Source organism: Dipodomys merriami, unplaced genomic scaffold, assembly GCF_024711535.1.
Source record: "Dipodomys merriami isolate MVZ:Mamm:240054 unplaced genomic scaffold, mDipMer1.0.p SCAF_11, whole genome shotgun sequence".
NCBI classification, from domain to species: domain Eukaryota; kingdom Metazoa; phylum Chordata; class Mammalia; order Rodentia; family Heteromyidae; genus Dipodomys; species Dipodomys merriami.
The window spans coordinates 48,489,409-48,507,379 of record NW_027202382.1 but is presented as its reverse complement, the minus strand read 5'-3'; the positions used below and the strand labels follow the sequence as shown (position 1 = coordinate 48,507,379).

Here is a 17,971-nt window from a genome sequence, read left to right as displayed (position 1 = left end):
CTGATCCTGATTCACCTCTCTTTAAATGTGTGATTGTTCTAGAAAGCGAGGAAAGAGCAGCTTGTTCTTGTCTCTTCTTTCATGAACAGCTGAGATCACAGAGAGGCTCATACATGAAGCGGCAAGGCTGGCCCTGGCAGCTGCTCTAACGTCAGCCATTGAGCCCATCCTACTGGGCGGCTGTGCTTATGTCTTGTGGGTGTTTTTGTGCCAGAGTCAGTTGGCACACCATTCTCTCCAGGCAGGTCTTCACCCTATCCTTCTCGAAGGCTGTGCTGTTCATTGCATACCTCTCTAGGCCAGCCTGATGCTGAACCTATTGGTACCCAGCATTTCCTTCATTAGGCTATTCACTAGTATTTTGCACAGAAGAGTGGATTACAGGTTGTAGATAAAATAAAGTTCCCTGTGCTCTGAGGAGAGATATCCAAGGCACTGGGTAAGGCCCAGGTTGGTGATGTCTGGCAACCTCTTTCTACATCTGTGAGCATCAGTGCCTCATCTATGGAGGAGGCTCACGGGCCTGCTGGGCGCCAGGGCATGAGGAACCTGGGCAGCCACACCTAACAGTCCTGGGGCTCAGTAGCCGAACTCCAGGCTCAGGGCCATCTTAAGTGTTAATGTCTCTGTGTGCAGGGAGAGAGAGGGGGAGAAGAAGGGTTGAGGAAGGAAAGACAGAAAGATAGACAGGTTGCCTGTATTAGGACCGGGGAGTACTGAGATTTCAGGGTGCTAGCTGCTTGCTGCCTCTGCTCTCAGAGTGCCCACATGGCAATGGTGGATGCCCTGATGATGGCCTACACAGTGGAGATGATCAGCATTGAGAAGGTGGTGGCCAGTGTTAAACGCTTCTCTACATTCAGCGCCTCGAAGGAACTTCCATACGACCTTGAGGATGCCATGGTGTTCTGGATCAACAAGGTGAGTGCCTGCCCAGTCCTCCTCCAGCAGGACCCTTCACGTCCACACATGAGGGCCTGGCCCTGGGTCCTGTCGTTCAGGACTGCACACTCTGCGTCAGGCCGGGTGTCCTCAGTAGTCAGGCACAGAGCAGACAGGTTTTACTCCTGATGACAAAGGGAGGAGCAAGATGGATTTGTATCTGGAAGTGCAGTACATTTGTGCCATTAGGACGGATGAATCTTCATCCTTAGCCCTTGTGTACAGTGAGGGAGCACTCAGTGCACCTCATAAGACATATGCCATCTTTTCCTTTTACACTTAAAAGCCTAGTGTAGTTTTTAGGCATGTTTGTGTTAGTGAAGTTTATAGGTGTATTTGTGTGTCTGTGTGCCTTTAGTAGCAGTGTATTTGTAGGCTTATGAAGTATTTGAATATTAAGGCAACTTACTTGTGTTCAAATGGGGATGTCAATAGGCAGAGATGATGAGATTGTGCAGCCCTTGATGGAGGTGACCAGAGTGAGTGGAGAACCTTGAGCTGAAGAGCACAGGGACAGCGCCCAAGCCCAGAGTTCAAGCCCCACGACCAACAACAACAACAAAAAAACCAGTGCGTGGAGAAGAGGCATGCCGAGACACTGTAAACTGTTGGTCATACAGTTTGCATGTGTAAAGCCAGGCCAGCAGCTCCCCTTTGAAGGGTGTCACCACCACTGGGACTGACTGGATTGTGGGTATAAGGGGTTTGCTCATTCTCCAAACTAATTGGAAAGTAAATGAAGAGTGGGAGCACAAATCTGGAACAGGCCTTTCCCAGTTCCTGACTGTCAATCCCAGCCTCTCTGTTCCTATCCTTTTCTAAACAATTTCAGCAGGTTTCATTGTTCCACTTTTATACATACTGACAATCTATTTTGACCATATTAATTCTTTTTTTTTTTCCCTTTGGTCAGTCATGGGGCCTGAACTCAGCCTGGGCACTGTCCCTCAGTTCTTCAGCTCAAGGCTAGTGCTCTACCACTTGAGCCACAGCACCACTTCCAGCTTTTTCTGTTTATGTGGTGCTGAGGAATTGAACCCAAGGCTTCATGCATGTGAGGCAAGCACTGTACCACTGAGCCACCTTCCCAGCTCCTTGACCATATTAATTCTCATACACCTTTGTTATTAACCTAACCCCTTCCTGTTAGTACTTACTTCTTCCATGAGTCTTTTTTCTTTCGCTGCCCCACTTCTCTCTCTGATCAACAACTTTCATTGAGATTCCTTTTTTTAGACATAATTTTAAGTATAAATATAATTTTATTTATTTTTTTTTCTGCCAGTTCTGGGGCTTGACTTCAGGGCCTGGCCACTGTCTCTGAGCTTATTTTGCTCAAGACTATAACTTTACCACTTAAGCCACAGCACCACTTCTGGCTTTCTCTGTATGTGTGGTACTGAGGAATTGAACCCAAGGGCTTCATGCATGCTAGGCAAGCACTCTACCACTAAGCCACATTCCCAGCCAATAAATATAATTTTTTGTTATTAAGGTATTGTACAGAGGGCTGACCATTTCATAAATCAGGTAATGAGTACAGTATCACCCATTCCTTCACTTTTCCCGAGTTTCCCCTTCCCATCCCTGCCTACCAGTTGCATAATTGCTTTTCTACATAGTGTATACTGAATACCATAACTGTATTTGTTCCCTCTTCCTCCCTCCATTTTTGTGTCCCTCCTTCCCCCCCCAAAAAAAGACACACCAAAAACCCCAAAGCAAAACACCACCACCACACACACACACACACACTCTCTCTCTCTCTCTCTCTCTCTCTCTCTCTCTCTCTCTCTCTCTCTCTCTCTCTCTCCCCCCCCCCCCCCGTGTTTCCATTTACTGGAATTTGTTTGGATAACTAATCTTTTTGGTGTTTTTTTGGTTTGTTTTGGTTTGTTTTTTTGTCCATCGTGGGGCTTGAACTCTGGGCTTGGGCACTATCCTTCAGCTCTTCAGCTCAAGGTGAGCCCTCTACCACTTGAGCCACAGCGCCACTTCCGGTTTTCTAGTGGTTTATTGGAGTCTCACAGACTTTCCTTCCCCGGGCTGTCTTTGAACCTCAATCCTCAGATCTCAACCTCCTGAGTAGCTAGGATTACCGGCGTGAGCCACCGGTGCCTGGCTAATATTTTTAATGACATTTTTGGGTTCCTCCCTGGCTTTTATTTTTCTTATGGCTGGCACTTGGCCACTTGAGCCAATGGAGATTTTTGGCTTTTTGGTGGTTAACTGAAGCTGAGAGTTTGACTTTCCTGCCTCAAACCATACTCCTCAAATATCAGCTTCCTGTGTACCAGGATTATAGGTAGACACCCACTTCATTAAGACTCTTCATGCGGTTTTCATATATCGTTGTGGTGTATTTCAAAACTATTCACCTTCTATCTTTTTCCCTTTCCTCTTTTCCTCCTAAGTAGCCCCATAGTTAGATTTATATTCTGTGCCTATCTATTTCTCTATATATCTATGTATTCATCTATAAATAAAAGAATGTGTATGTCTATGTCTATGAATATCTATCTACCTGTTTTAGGTCTAGTTTCTACTTAATGGGTGAAAATATAACAGTATCTGACTTGGAGTTTAGCTGTCTTATTCAATATTATGTCTTCAGTTTCATTCAGTTTCCTGCAGATGGCGTGATTTCATTTTTCTTTGTGGCTGAGTAACAGGCCACATCTTTATCCACTTATCTGCTGTTGGGTACCTTGCTCATTCCCGTTAAGATTGCTGTAATAAACATAGGTATGCAGGTATCTTCGTTGTATATTGATTTATACCCTTTGAATATGGTTGCATGCTCCGTTCTTACTTGATCAGGTTTCTTTTTTTTTTTTAACTGTATTTTTTTTTTTTTTGTCTTTTCTTTTTTGGTACTGGGGATCGAACCCAGGACGTTGCACTTGCTAGGCAAGCGCTTTGCCACTGAGCTACATCCCAGCCCCTTGATCAGGTTTCTTGTGTCTGCCCCTGTTACCATTTTGCCTGTGGACATGGCCATGATGTTCATGTACTTCCCAGGCCTCCTTCTGAAAGCCTACATGTGCTCCCATCCTCATATATAGTCCTCTTCCCTCCCCTCTCCTCCCTCCCCTCCCCTCCCGTTCCCTCTCCTCTCCTCTCCTCTTTTTTTTTTTTTTTTTTTTTTGTTGGCCACGGGGCTTGAACTCTGGACCTGGACAGTGTCCCTCAGCTCCACCACTTGAGCCACAGCTCCACCACTTGAGCCACAGCACCACTTCCGGTTTTCTAGTGGTTTATTGGAGATAAGAGTCTCAAGGTCTTTCCTGCCCAGACTGGCTTTGAACTGTGATCCTCAGCTCTCAACCTCCTGAGTAGCTAGAATTATAGGTGTGAACCACCAGCACCCGGCTATAGTTTTTTGTTGTTGTTGTTGTTGTTTATTTCAAGTGAGACCTCCTTGTGTTATCTATGTTGTCCTTGAACTCCTGGGTCAAACCATCTTCTGCATCAGCCTCCCAAGTACCTGGGTCTATAGACACACATCACCACACCCAGCTACCTTTGTATTCTAAATAAATAGAACATAATTGGGCTCTGAACTTGCCAGTGGTCATCATATATTGCCTTAGGTCACAACTCATGTGACCCTCCATCCCTGTCCCTGATTCTGCTTGGGTTACACAAGGACTTGACACTCAACAGTCAGCAACTGTTTTGCTTGCCTGCCTGCCTGCCTGCCTGCCTGCCTGCCTGCCTGCCTGCCTGCCTGCCTGCCTGCCTGCCTCCCTCCCTCCCTCCCTCCCTTCCCTTCCCTTCCTTTTCCCTCCCCTCCCCTCCCCTCCCCTCCCCTCCCCTCCCCTCCCCTCCCCTTCCCTCCCCTCCCTTTCCCTCCCTTCCCCTCCCCTCCCCTCCCCTCCCCTCCCCTCCCCTCTCCTCCCCTTTCCTTGTTGGTTGTGGGGCCTGAACTCTGAGCCTGGGTGCTGTCCCTCAGCGCCTCTACCACTTGAGCCACAGCACCACTTCCGGAAAGCACCTGTTTTCATAGCCAGTGTGGCTGTTCTTATACCACACTCTCCTGTGCTTCCGTTCTCATGACCTTTTGTTTTTCCTCACTCAGTTTTTTGTTAGGTTCCATGTTTTGCTGTGTCCATAGCGTTTCCACAGAAGCTAGATTTCCCTAGGGTGTATAGTTTGGTGATAGTGGAATGGGCCCTGGAGCACTCCCCATCTGCATTCATAGACTTTCTTCTGAGTCGGGCCCTTGGACGCAGCCTGCTAGCCTGCTGTGCTTCCCCGGGTCCTGAAAGCTTGACCTTCCTAGCAGCTTTCTCCCACTTTGCTGGGCTCCGCCCCTGTGTCCCTGCGTCCATAGACTCCACCCCCACGTCCCTAGGTTCCCCCCCCCCACATCGGTGCATTCATAGGCTCCTCCCCCTGGTCCCTGCGTTCCTTCTTGCGGTTGTAGGCTCTTCCCCCATGCCCCTGGGTCAGTCTCCCAAGTGGATTTGCAGCAGCCTCTTCATCTTCAGCACCTGAGCTGTCAGTTGGCTGAGTTTCTCTCTTTGTAGCATCACTCTGGAATACTGTCCTGACCTACCCTAGATTGTAGCGACTAAGGCTGCCTGCTTGCCTGCATCCTGGACTCCCTTTGCTTCCTCCTGGCCTGAGCCTTTGTCTTCTGCACTCTGAGACACAGAATTTCTGCAGAGCTCCCTTCTTCTGTGTTGTTGTGCAACTTAGATTCACCCTTGTGTTTGGGGGCACTGCCCAGCTTCCTGTTTCCAGGACTGCACCAGCAAGCATGCTGGTTCCTGGTCCTCTGTGTCCTAGATTGTCTCTGGTTTAGGTTCTTTTCTTTTCCGGGCTCTCTGAAGTTGTTGCATGGTGAGCTGCCTTCCTGGGGCTCTTGGAAGTTTTTTTTATTGATTCCTAGCCACTTTCCAGTTTGAAATTTTTCTTTGCTGTTTTTTTTTTTTTAAAGCATACTTATTTTATAAGAGGGGGTTTCCGTGTGACATCTGTACACACTTACAGAGCATGTCCCAGTCAACCTAATTCCCTCTGTCACTCTCCTGTCACCTGCAACACGCTGGCTGCATTGTGTTCCTATAATAGTGCCGCCCACTGCCCCGGTTCTACCACGCTGCTGCTTTTTGGGGTTAGTTTTGCCTCTCCCAGGTTTTGGTAAATGTGGAATTACATGCTTTGTACTTTTTGTCGTCTTATTCCTCCTCCTCCTCTTCTGCTTCCTCTTCCTCTTTTTCTTCTTTCTCCTCTTCCTCCTCCTTTATTTTGTGCCAGTACTCCCAGATTTGTCTGCCCCTGTTGGCTTTGAACCACAACCCTTAGGTCTCAGTCTCCTGAGTAGTGACTTTGTAAAGGGGTGTTCAGCTTAAGTTTTATGATTGAATTCTGTTTACTGTGGTCAAGGAAAGTGGGGTTGTGTGGGTTAGAGTCTTTGATGGGGTGTCTCAGGACCTCTCTGTGAGCACATTGGTTAGTAGCGTTGGCGAGCAGGTTCTGTGCACATGGTGCTGGTGTGGCCAGGGACGGCTGCTGGACTTGGTGATTCTGCCATGTGATGCGGGACTCACCTCCTCCTGCATTCGGGAGGCACACTCATCTCCTGGCAGGGGAGGCTGGCCCAGTCGCTCGTGGCAAGTCTCAGCCACAGAGACCCATTGTTTCTGACTGTAACTGGCCCAGGCTACCAGTGACTCAGCTGAGTTACAGCAGGGGAAGTGGGTCTGGTGGTGAAGTGGAGGTTTGGGCACTGATGTGGGAGAGCATTAGTGTTCATAATACATTGTCTTCTCTTTAGGTAAACCTTAAAATGAGAGAGATAACAGAGAAAGAAGTTAAATTGAAACAGCAGTTACTGGAAAGTCCAGCTCATCAAAAGGTAAAGAGTAAATGTAATTTCTCCGGATTACACTAAGTTAATGTTCCTGGTTTTAGAGTTTCGTGTGTAACTACTATGTGATTTACTTGTATTCTTCGAGTCTCTGGGTGGGCTGAGTTTTGCTGCCTCCATGAGGAGCGAGTGGTCACAGACAGTCTCCCGTCTTCCCCGGCAGAGGGGTTGTGGTTGTTCAGTGGTAGGAGGGCGTGGGCTTCTGGGAAGAGCGGGGTGGCTTGTGAGTAGGGGGTCGGATACCTGGCAGAGTGGAAAGGCAGCGAGCAAGGAGGAATTGCCTGGTGCTCATGGTGCCTGTGCGGATCCTGAAATGGCCCTTGAGGTGCAGTGGCTGTGGGTGTCAGTACAGATTGCCTGTGTCTTGGGAAGGTGCACATGGTATGTTCCCTGTTTGGGCATTGGTTTCTTCCCCGGCATCATTTTTCCTTTGCCTCGGGACTTAGTTTCCCTCAGTTAAGTGGACGTAGTAAGTGCAGACAGGCGCAGCAGGGCTGTCTACATGGGCTTGCACTGGGAAGTGAGGTGCTGCCTCACTTCCTCCGCCGGCCTGCTTAGGTCAGGCCTTGGCAAGTGACTGCCTGGCGTGCACGTAGCACACATATGGGCACAGGCCAAACTCCTGAGTCAGATGGAAGTCTTCCTTGGCCCCCGGCCTTGCCCATGTTCTGAGTTACTCTTGGTTCTGCGAAGGAGAGTGTGTGGAGGGATGGGCTCCCTGTCGCCGCAGTGTCCGGAGGGCGTGTGCTCTGGAAAGCCTCTGCTTCCCAGAGGCTGTCCTGCCTCTGCGGTGTGAGCACATGGCCCCGGCGTCCCTTGACCAGCTCTGCTGACCTTCCTCTCACCTTCCTTCCCGCTTCCTGAGCAGTCTCCCTCCAAGTGGTATTGGAAGTTAGTGCCCGTAAGTGACCCAGCCGCCAGCCGCCGTCTGCAGAGACATCCTGTTGCCGTCATACGCTTCCATTCAGATCGCTCGCACCCAAACTAGTTTTCATTTATTTTGTTTGTTTTGTTTGTTTGTTTTTGTTTAAATGTCCACTTTCTCCAGTATGAGCTATGACCTAGCTGGGCTGAGTGGGCGCTGTAATGTGGCATTTTAGAATCCTTAGCTGGATTTTGCCCAAGCTCTTACTGACTTCTCTTAAGTGATCCGTGTAGTGTAATGACGGGGCATTCTCTTCTTTCTGGTAGACATTGCAAGGACTCTTTATGCTTTGTTCTTCTAAGAATGGTACTTAACATGACCTTCCCTGGTACCCCTGGTGTGGGGTCAAGTAGATTTCAGAGAGGGCTTTTGCTGGCTTTTCCAGTTCCCTGGTCCTCCTCCTGTGGCCTCCCTCCCTAGGTTTGTCCAAAGTGGGGAAGAGTGTGTCTGCGCTTCTAGGCTGGGATCTGAGTTTGTCAAGGGTTTCTGGAGTTAAAGGCGAATTTCCACATAGCTAGGAAAGGAAGTTAAAAATGGATTTGGTTCAGCAGTTTCCCCTTGTGCGCCACCTGGTGGCCCATTTTGGAAGTGGAGCAGTTGCACAGCACTGTAGAAAACACGTTTTCATAGGAGTTTTTGGACACCAGTCTTTTTTAGACTGTGTTGATGTGCCCCTTTGTTTGCCTGGATATTGATGGATCTCCACGACTTGGTTCTGGTAGCATTTACTTTGGGCTCCTTCCTGAGGGGCTCCTGTGGCATGGCTGCCTATGGCCCATCCGAACCTGACCATGCTTCCTGTTGAAGGCCACCTTGCTTCTCTTCGCCTACTTTAGTGAGAACAAGGAGGAAAACATGTTTAATGAGTAATGACATCTGTTAACATCTTGAGCCCTGAACATGATCGGGGTAGAGGCTCCCAACAAACTCGGCTGTATAAAGAAAGTATGGTTTCAGATGACTTTGGTGAAAACAGAAAAAATGTGACCAACCACAGTGCCCTTTTATGAGCGTGCCCATGACTGTCCTCCCATGGTGTTCGGTACATAGGGCACGGAGACAGAGTGGGGTCAAGATTGACAGGTTGTACCTGAACGCCTTATAGCTAGAGGTTTGGAAACACGGATGAGCAAGGCAGTCACGTGAGACCCTTGGGTCCTGCAGCTCAGTGTCAGCCTGATTTTACCCCATGCCATCCATCTTTACTCAAGAAACCATTTGCTTTACTGCATGACTGCTTGCTCCTGTGTCTGCCATCTCTGTGGAAGCCTGGCCTGGCGCATGCTGTGGTGCACTGCATGCTGGAACCCGTGGACTTTGCACGTGTGGTACAGTATGAGGCGGGTTCTCTGTTGTAGTGCGTGCCGTGGAGTCTGAGAAACAAGTTAAAGTGTGTTAGAACTTTTTTAAAAAAACATATAACAAGCCTTATCTTTAAATTTGAAAGAATTTTTGGGCTGGTGTGGAGTTCAGTGGTAGATTACTTGCCAAGCCACTTGTCAGACTCTGGGTTTGATTCCCGCACTAGCAAAACAACAACAGGAGATTCGTAAGAAATGTTTTCTGGTAAGCATACTTACTGAGATAGCAACTTGAAGTCCTAGGTTGTTGAGATACTTCTTCAAGTTGGTCTCATCTGCAGAACGCTCAGGACTCCTGAGTCACTGTAAGTGGCTGGTTTTCGTTCTCTGGTTGCACCATGCATGCTCCCTTCGGAGGACACGCAGTACGTTAAAGCAGTATGGGGTGCCGACGCCACAAACAGCAGTGCGGTATGACCTCGAGATGTCTCTGCTGAGCTCCCTGGGGCTGCAGGAGCGGAGCTGGGGGCTGGCAGAGACAGTGTCCAGACACAGGGCTTCCTCTAAGCGCAGTGCTCCGGAGGCTTCAGACGGATCCATGCACACTCAGTTCAGTGGCCTTCCTTCCCACATGCTTTGTTGCAGTTCTTAGAGCCGTTCCTGGTTACAGAAGGAAACAATTTGTCTAACCAAGTTTCTGAACTTTCTCAAACTACGTACTAACACTGTCTTGTAGTTTTTTAATGGCCAAGGTTACCACTCATGGTACTTAGCCTGGTATTCCAAGCATTGGATTTTCACCACTTAACTTGTTTCTCATTAGTTTTTAGTGTGTTGGCTTTTGGTAGTATAGCTGTACGTCTGCCTCCTCCTGTGTGTGCCTACTACCACTAGTGCCAGTGTGGTGTTAGACTGACCCTGGTGGTGCTGGCAGCGAGCTGCTGCCGGGCAGTACAGTGGAGGCACACAGTCAGTCCCTGCACTTGACCGGCCTATGTGTTCTTGGCAGTGAATGTCATGTAGGCACTCAGAACTTTTCCAGGTGATCATAACTGTTCATGTGTCTCTAGGCTCTGTGTGAATTCTTGCTACAGCAGTGTGCCTGTAATGTACATGGGGGTGAAGCGACCTCACACGCAGAGACCATTTTCCTTTTATCAACTGCAGGTCCGCTATCGGCGAGAGCACCCTTCTGCTAGGCAGTCACCTTACTTCCCGTTGTTGGAGGACTTGATGAGAGACGGCAGTGATGGCGCTGCTCTCTTAGCGGTGGTTCACTATTACTGCCCAGAGCAGATGAAACTGGATGGTGAGTGGAGAATGCACCCCTCAACAGCCCTGGAAGGCCAGTGAAAAGCTTCAGTGTGTGCTGAATGTCCCCATATCAAAGGGAGCGAGGAGCCCCCGAGCACTGTGTCCATGGGAGCTCTAGCACAGGTGCAGCTGTTGAGGGACGTGGCGTATGCCCGCAACCTGCATTTTATCTAACGCAGATATTGCCCGTGAATGTGCTTGTACTTTACCTGTGTCTCCTCATGTGTGGCGTGGCCTGGCCATGCCTCCGATTGATTCCAACACCTAGAACTTAGGTTGTGGATGTGGAAGTCAGTGCTGAGTTCAGTCTGTTTGTACAGCATTTCTGAATGCCTGCCGTGTGACAGCCCGGTGCCACTCCTGTGACAGCCCTGCCCTTGGGTGCTTCTGGGTGGAGTAAAGGGCCACAGGGGCACAGGGCCAGAGGCTCCCAGGGTGCTGGGGACTACAACTGTGTAGGTGCATCTGGAGTGGGCAGGTGGAAGGTCAGCGGTGTGTCCCTGACGAGTGTTCACACCAGAGCGTTGTCTCACACGTTCACCCTGGTGGCTGGGGTAGAGTTCCCACTTCAAGAACAGGAGTGCCAGGTCTCACAGATGGTTCACACAAAATCGTCTTATAGATCCAGAGCTGCTCTTGAAAGACAAGGGCGAGTGGGGAGCTCAAGGCTCCAGGAGGGGTACCCACAATGAGTATATGGGCACCTGGGCCTGTCTGTGGGCTTGAGTCTTTATGTTCACCTTGGGGATGGTGTGTGTCAGAGGTTATCCCTAAGCCTTTTGGCGAAAGGGTTATGAAGGCTCTCCCTCCGTCCAAGCCAGCTCCCCAGGTGCGATGCCTAGGGGCCAGGAGGGAGTAGGTGGAAGGGAGGCTGAGAGGCAGCTCCCCCACATGGCATAGAAATGCCAGGGGAGAAGGGTAGGGTCTGAGTTTGGGGTAGAGTTTCACTGACAGCACTTGCCCAGCATGCACACAGCCCTTCTGAAAGGGAAGGTCTAGGACTAATGACACTGTGGCGCTGTAGGGATTCTCTCACAGCACTGCTGCTGGGAACATTCTAGAAACCATGCTTTCTAAGGAAACAGCCTTTCACTGACTGGCAGCGCCACGGCAGGCCTCATACCCAGGTGGGTGGACAAGAACACAGTGTACACCGTGATGGAGGTCCTGGAGGGGAAAGAGGCTATAAGGAAAAAGGGGTGGCGACCGTGGCTCCTCCTCCACTGCAGCTGTGTCCTTGGCTTCGCACCTCTCGCTGTCCCGCTGCGGGGGCACTGTCGGGCCCACCGTGCAGCTCGCCAGTGCCTATTCAGCGTAGCCACCTCGCAGCCCGGCCCCTGGGGACGGACTCCATACACGGACAGAACTGCAAGGAGAAGCTGACAGAGCCACACATCACTTCACAGAAACTGACGGAGGAAAAGTGTTTAGGAAGACCATAAAAGACTTGAACCACAAAATGAAGCTTGTACCAGTCAGCGTACCAACCATTGTGGCACATGCCTTCCTAAAAAAATAAACAAGGGCTGGCCTTGGCCGCTCACACCGTAACCTAGCTGTTCAGGAAGGTGAAGTGGTTTGAAGCCAGTATGGGGAGGGAAAGTTCATGAGACTCTTACCTCCAGTTAACCACCTCCCCGCCACCCCCCCATAAAAAGCTAAAGTTTGAGCCATGGCTCAAGTGGGAATAGCACCCAGGTCCTGAGTTCAAACTCCAGGACCGGCAAAAAAAGGAAAATAAATAAGTACATATGAAAGCATTTATAAAAAGTGAAGTTATTCTAGGCCGCTAAGGAAACCCTGACAGATCCCAAAGCATTAGTACATCTCCCTGTGCAGGTTAGAAGTTGGTACATAGGTGTGACCTTTGTCTACACTCCTCTGAAGCAAGAGTGGAGCTGGGACCAGAGACACTGTTTATAGATGTGTCGTGGGCCACAGAAGAGCGGCTGTTTGCAGATGTGCCGTGGGCCACAGAGGATGTGAGTGGAGTTGCTCCTTGCGTGCTGCCAGGGCAGCCGCTCTTACCTCTGCTGTTCCTGACATAGCCCAGCCATCGGAAGTAACACCTGGGCACATTTGTTAAACAAGGGACAAATGTTAGCTTACCAGAACTTGCAGGATGGTTGAAGGGGATGTAGTCAGGGTATGTTGCCTCAAGTCCACACTTTGGAATTAATGAATTATGTTTATTGCAATGCATTAGAAAAGAAGTATTCTCAAAGAAAGCTGAAGGAATGGCTGGGCATGGTGGTGCGTGCCTGTGATCCCAGCCACATGGGAGAGGCGGGAAGAGCTTGAATTTAAAGCCAGCTGCAGCAAAGTTACTATCTAAAAGCAAGAAAGGCTGGTGCTATAGCCCAAGTGTTAGAGAGTGCATGTAGCATGCATGAACCCCTAGGTTCAGTCCCTAGTACTGCCCCAGACCAAAAATTTGAAAGAGGAAAAAATGCTTATTTCTCTAGTAAAAATCACTTCAAAACAAAGCAGGCAAGCAGCTGTTGCAAGTCACCTGGTGGATAAAACTTAGACATATCTTCACTCTGAACAGCAGACCCAACTGATCAGAAAGCAGAACGGAAGGGCAAGATGGCTCACTGCTATACTCCTGGCGCTGTAAAGTAAAAGCTGTGGCACACTGGTGCCTGGGAGTATCTTTGAAAGTTGTTCTGAAGAGTAGGAAGAATCCAGGTCTCCTAACTAGCATGAGGTTGGGGTAGGGTACGCCGTTTGGTGGCCAGCCACCGGGGCAGGAGGGAGGAGCGATGCTGGCTCACCTGCGCTGCCAGCCTTCCTCCCAACCAGTCCCCTGCAGCACAGCCCGCTTCCTGATGCTGCTCTCCTGACCACAGAGGACGTGCAGGTGTCCACAGATCCCGCCGTCTGAGGAAAGCCCTGACCAGAATCAGCACCCCGCCACACAGACAGCGTCAAATAAGATGCAGGGATGAGAGGGACTGGAAAAGAATGCCTAGAACACATTGAACCACTGTGTCTGGAATTACTTCTTAAAGAGGTCCAGAGAGGGGTGTTTGGTTGTGCCAAAATGTAAGAATTCACTGAAGAGCTAGAAGACAATTGGAGAAATTGCTCAGAAAATAGACCCCCCCCCCAAAAAAAAAAAGACATGGGAAAGGGTAGAAAATACAGAGGATAGTTATAGGAAGTTAGAAAAAGCAGGAGGATGCAGTCAAGAAAAAAAAAAATAGGGCAGTGTCCTAAGGAAGCCAACCTAGATATTGCCACCTGCCCCTGCGGCCAGTGTGATTGTTAAAGGAGATGAAGCAGGTCACATAGGACAGGTTATGAATCTGTATGATGCCATACACCCCACACACAGTCCTGAGAACAGGACAGTGGCGGAGCCCCTCCTCTTGTGAGAGACTGAGCAGAGTGCTGTCGGCTCCAGGAGACGCCAGCCGGCTCTGTATTAAGTCCTCTGGGAAGCACGCCAGTGCTCAGGGACCAAGGTGCAGGTAAGGAAGGTGCGCCTCAGAGCTCCCAGCTAGACAGAGGCAGCTGTTCCATCCAGGAAACACAAAAGTTTCTGAAGGAGCACAGGAGAGGTTTTGTGTACCTCCACTATGGAGACAGTCACGTGGTTACTGACTGGAAGCGCAGATCTGCAGTGTGGCTGTAGGGAGGCCAGTGTGAGGGAGGGTGGGAGGGAGGGAGGGAAGGAGAACAGGGCTCGACTGGATTAACAGGTGCATACAGTCAGCTCCTCAGTGCAGGTGGAAGCGAGTAGAATATTCTCAGGAGAATGTAGGGCCTCAGGAGAGGATAGGGTTGGCAGAGGACTTTTTATTACAGTTTAAAAAATCTTATATGGCATTTAAAAAATTTAGTTTTTTAACTTGTTATTATAAAGAATATGTACAGAGGGTTAGAGTTACATAAGTCAGGTGAAGAGAACATTTCTTGTTGGACAGTGTCACCCCTGCCTTCACTCTCTCCCAGCTTTCCCCTCTTATGTGGCATTTTAATGACCTTGTGTACCTTATTAAGGTAAGAATTAAAGTATTCGATTAAGGAAAAAATAAAAAAAAATCATGTTTTAAAGAGAATATATAAAATTAAAATTCTCTTAAAGGATTAATCCAACAGTCTTTGGCAAAGATCCTAAAAACAGGAAAAGTTGAAGGATATAACAAATGAGATATAAGCACTAATCTAGCAGATAATTCAAGAAAGATGACTGAGATTATTAGTGTGTCATGAACATGTGACGTGTTAGGTGTAACACGTGCAGTTGTCTAACCACAAAGGAAATGGACTCAGGAGTCCAGGACAGCCCTGTGGGCTGGCATGTCGCTGGCTGTTTTCTCTGGCTCTGAAGGGATTGACAACTTCTGTTGTATGAACTCCCAGAGAATAGGAAGAGATGGAAGGCGCCCTCGCTCTTTGTGAGAGAGGGCCATTCCCTGGCACTATGAATAGATCACAAGAGGGCAGTGACAGGCTGGCTTTCCAAAAATACTATGTGAAGTATTAGAAGACAAGAATAAAAATGGAACATACTGTAATGGCTGTCTGAATGTGAGTTAGTGACTTGATTTAACGTGACAGTGGTAGGGACCCTAGGCTGCTGCACATGTGCCCCTGACAGACCAGGAGTGACAGTAGAGTGGTTTAGGAGGCCAGATGGAGGGGCCTCCCCCAGCCTGGCTCCTGGCCCCAGGGCTGCTGGGTTCCTTGCTTCATATACAGCATCATCAACTCAGTGTAAATGTCTATTGCAAAGCAGGGAGGTTGGAAAGAACCTGGGAATGAAGTGAGCAAAAGGGATGCAAGAAAAAAAATTAAAATATAAAAGTGAAAGTATGTTAAAAGCTGTTTAAGAGCAACTGTCTTGACTTACGCTTGTAATCCCAGCTACCTAGGAAGCAGAGATTGGGGAAGATCACAGTTTGAAGCTAGACTGAGCAAAAAGGGAATCAGGACTCTTTCTCAGCAGTTAGGCCTGACACAGTGTGCACACTGGTGATCGCAGCTCTGCAGGAGACCTAATGGAGGACCCTAGTCTGAGGTCCACCTGGTCTGACAATGAAACCAAAGTGTGGCCCAAGTGGTAAGCACCAGGCCCTGGGTTCAAACTCAAGACAGCTGTCAGAATAAAATAGGAAACTTCCTGACAGTGCATGGGAGGAAGAGACTTAAACATTCTTCATCATGGAGAATCAGAATCCTAAAAATTACAATTTCTCGAGATTGTTCTGTAAATTTATTGCCAGTCCAGTAAATACTTTCGTTTTCACAGAAGTTGACCAGTCAAGGGCTGGGAAGGTGGCTTCGTGGTAGAGTACTTGCCTAGCATGCATGAAGCCCCGGGTTCTATTCCTCAGTACCACATACACAGAAAAAGCCAAACTGGTCAAAAAAGGAAAAATAAGAAATTGACCAGTCAACCCAAAACTCATGTGGAGTAGCAGGGGTCAAGGAGCAAAGTGAACACGTTATTCTGATGGAGGCTTAATGCCTGCTCGTGTCTTACCAGACTCCCCCAGGGTAGTGGCTTGTCGCATTGCATCTGAAGAGGGCAGAGGCTTCTCCACAGATTGACTCCCTCAGACTTCCTACTGGCTTTCACTCGCCACCATTTCTGGCCTCATTTCTCCTTCAGGAGAGGGCCCTTAGCGTCTACTCTCATAGGTTCTGGGTATCCAAGCTTTTTCCTGGTCATGGCCTGTGTTGGTGTTGAGGTGGTGGCATTGGGCATTGAGTCAGTCTGGTCTTGCAAGAGGTCTGTGTGGTGCCTGCCATGCACCAGGCAGTACGAGGGTATGGCCGCTCTCTCCTCTGGAAGACATTAGTTTGCTTCTTCGTGGGAAAAGGCTTTGGGCTGTGAATTCTCTGTCCCCCCCACCCCCATTTGTTACTCACCCACCACAGTTGTCACCCACTCTTGTTCCATCCTCCTCCTCTTGTTTACTAAAGCACTCTGCTGCCCGAAAAGCCTTCTCCTCCATCAGTGGTGGTTTTATTCGTAGGTGGAAGTGTGGGGTTACAACCTCGTAGACTTATTCAGTGAGTTATAACCCTTTTCTTTCATCATTCGTTGCATTGCTGATGTTACTCCAGATGTCAGCCAAGTTACTTTTGGACAATAGGAACTTGGAGGGTTTGCTCTAAATTTGACCCTTGCTAAAATGGTGGGCTTTGGTGTGGGAGAGTCACATGGAAGCAGAGACACTACCCTCCACCCAGGAGAGACGCTGCCCAGCTCGCTGGTGAGGGGCTTCGGGGACTAAAGCAGCATGCGACCTCCACACCCCCATGTGAGGCAGGAACGCGCAGACTTCTAGACCCCCCGAACGAAGAGCCAGCCCCTTCTTCCCTTTATTGCTGGGGATGGAAGCCAGGGCCTGGTCCAGCAAACATTGTCCTGTACCAAGCCTGGCCCTCCCTGTTCACTGGGAAGAGCAGCAAGCGCGTGTCCTCAGTGCAGTTGCCTCCCTGGTGTGAGCGGCTCCTGCTGCACGCTGGGACGTGGGAGGCCCCGGGGCTGCTGCCTGTGCTCTCAAGTCCTGAACTGCCCTGTCCCAGAGTGTGGCAAGGCACTCACCACCTGCAGGGGAGGCCGAGCCGTTCCTGACCTCTGGCCTTGGTGCTTGCGCACGTGTCCCTGCCCTGTCCTTTGCAAATACAGAAATACCCCATGCAGAGTGTTTTCTTTAGTTGAAGGCCGTGGCAGCTGGGCCCTTGGAAACCTGAACCCCGTCTTAAAAATCTCATGTGATTTCTGTTAGTGATGCTTAGTGGAAAATTAAAATTCCCAACTTAGAGATTTTTCTGCTTTTTCCTTGAACGTGTGTCCCTTGTAAAGCTTTACTCTATTTTTTTAAATCTGGCATCATATTCCTCCTCAGTGCCTCCACTCCCTCCGTATAAAATGGTTCCGATCAGAATTCTGTATTTACACGCGGAGTGCAAGCGCACTGGGTTCTGACTGTCTGCGTCCATCCATTAGATATCTGCCTAAAGGAGGTGCCCTCTATGGCCGACAGCCTGTATAACATCCGGCTCCTGCGCGAATTTTCCAGTGAGCATCTGAACAAGTGCTTCTATCTCACCCTGGAGGACATGCTGTACGCGCCTCCCGTGCTGAAGGTAGGGCACACACCAGCCACAAAGCCCGGGTATGGAACAGCAGAGCAATGTGTGTTTATGATGGCCTCTTGCTTTTGCTTTTCTGTTTTAGCCAAATGTTATGGTTTTTATTGCCGAGCTCTTCTGGTGGTTCGAGAATGTGAAGCCGGATTTTGTTCAGCCCAGGGATGTCCAGGAGCTGAAGGATGGTGAGTGGCCTCCCGGGGCTCCGCTGTAGTTTCCTGGCTGCAGCAGCTGTGCACTCATGGGGCCTTGGAAGAGCTGCGTTCTGCCACCTAGGGCAGATCACCAGCTGGGCTTGCATTTTTGTCTGCTCTTGTAGTCCGGGCTTTGCTTTTTAATTTGGCCTAATACTTGTAGCGCTGACACTAACATTTAACTTGAAACCAATTGTGGGCCAAGTTTGTAAAAGTTGAGTTGTTCTGTGCTTATTGATGCTCCTGGGTTTGTTTCTTGGAGTTATGGGTAACTATCACTATTGTGACTGAGTCTGTAAAAACT

At 49.2% G+C, this 17,971-nt stretch overlaps 1 protein-coding gene across 3 annotated transcripts in view; it reads left to right on the top strand.

Annotated features, from left to right (window-relative positions):
- The window catches only part of Camsap1 (calmodulin regulated spectrin associated protein 1), a 59,385-nt gene that overhangs the window by 27,150 nt on the left and 14,264 nt on the right, over positions 1–17,971 (top strand). The window contains exons 3-8 of one of the 3 annotated variants that reach the window (XM_070015031.1): positions 760–921; positions 6,728–6,808; positions 7,689–7,721; positions 10,214–10,355; positions 17,331–17,470; positions 17,562–17,658. In XM_070015031.1, the coding sequence (XP_069871132.1) occupies positions 760–921; positions 6,728–6,808; positions 7,689–7,721; positions 10,214–10,355; positions 17,331–17,470; positions 17,562–17,658 (655 nt within the window). Of the gene's footprint in view, positions 1–759; positions 922–6,727; positions 6,809–7,688; positions 7,722–10,213; positions 10,356–17,330; positions 17,471–17,561; positions 17,659–17,971 lie in introns of those variants that run through there. The other 2 variants (XM_070015032.1, XM_070015033.1) reach the window with 2 other exon arrangements.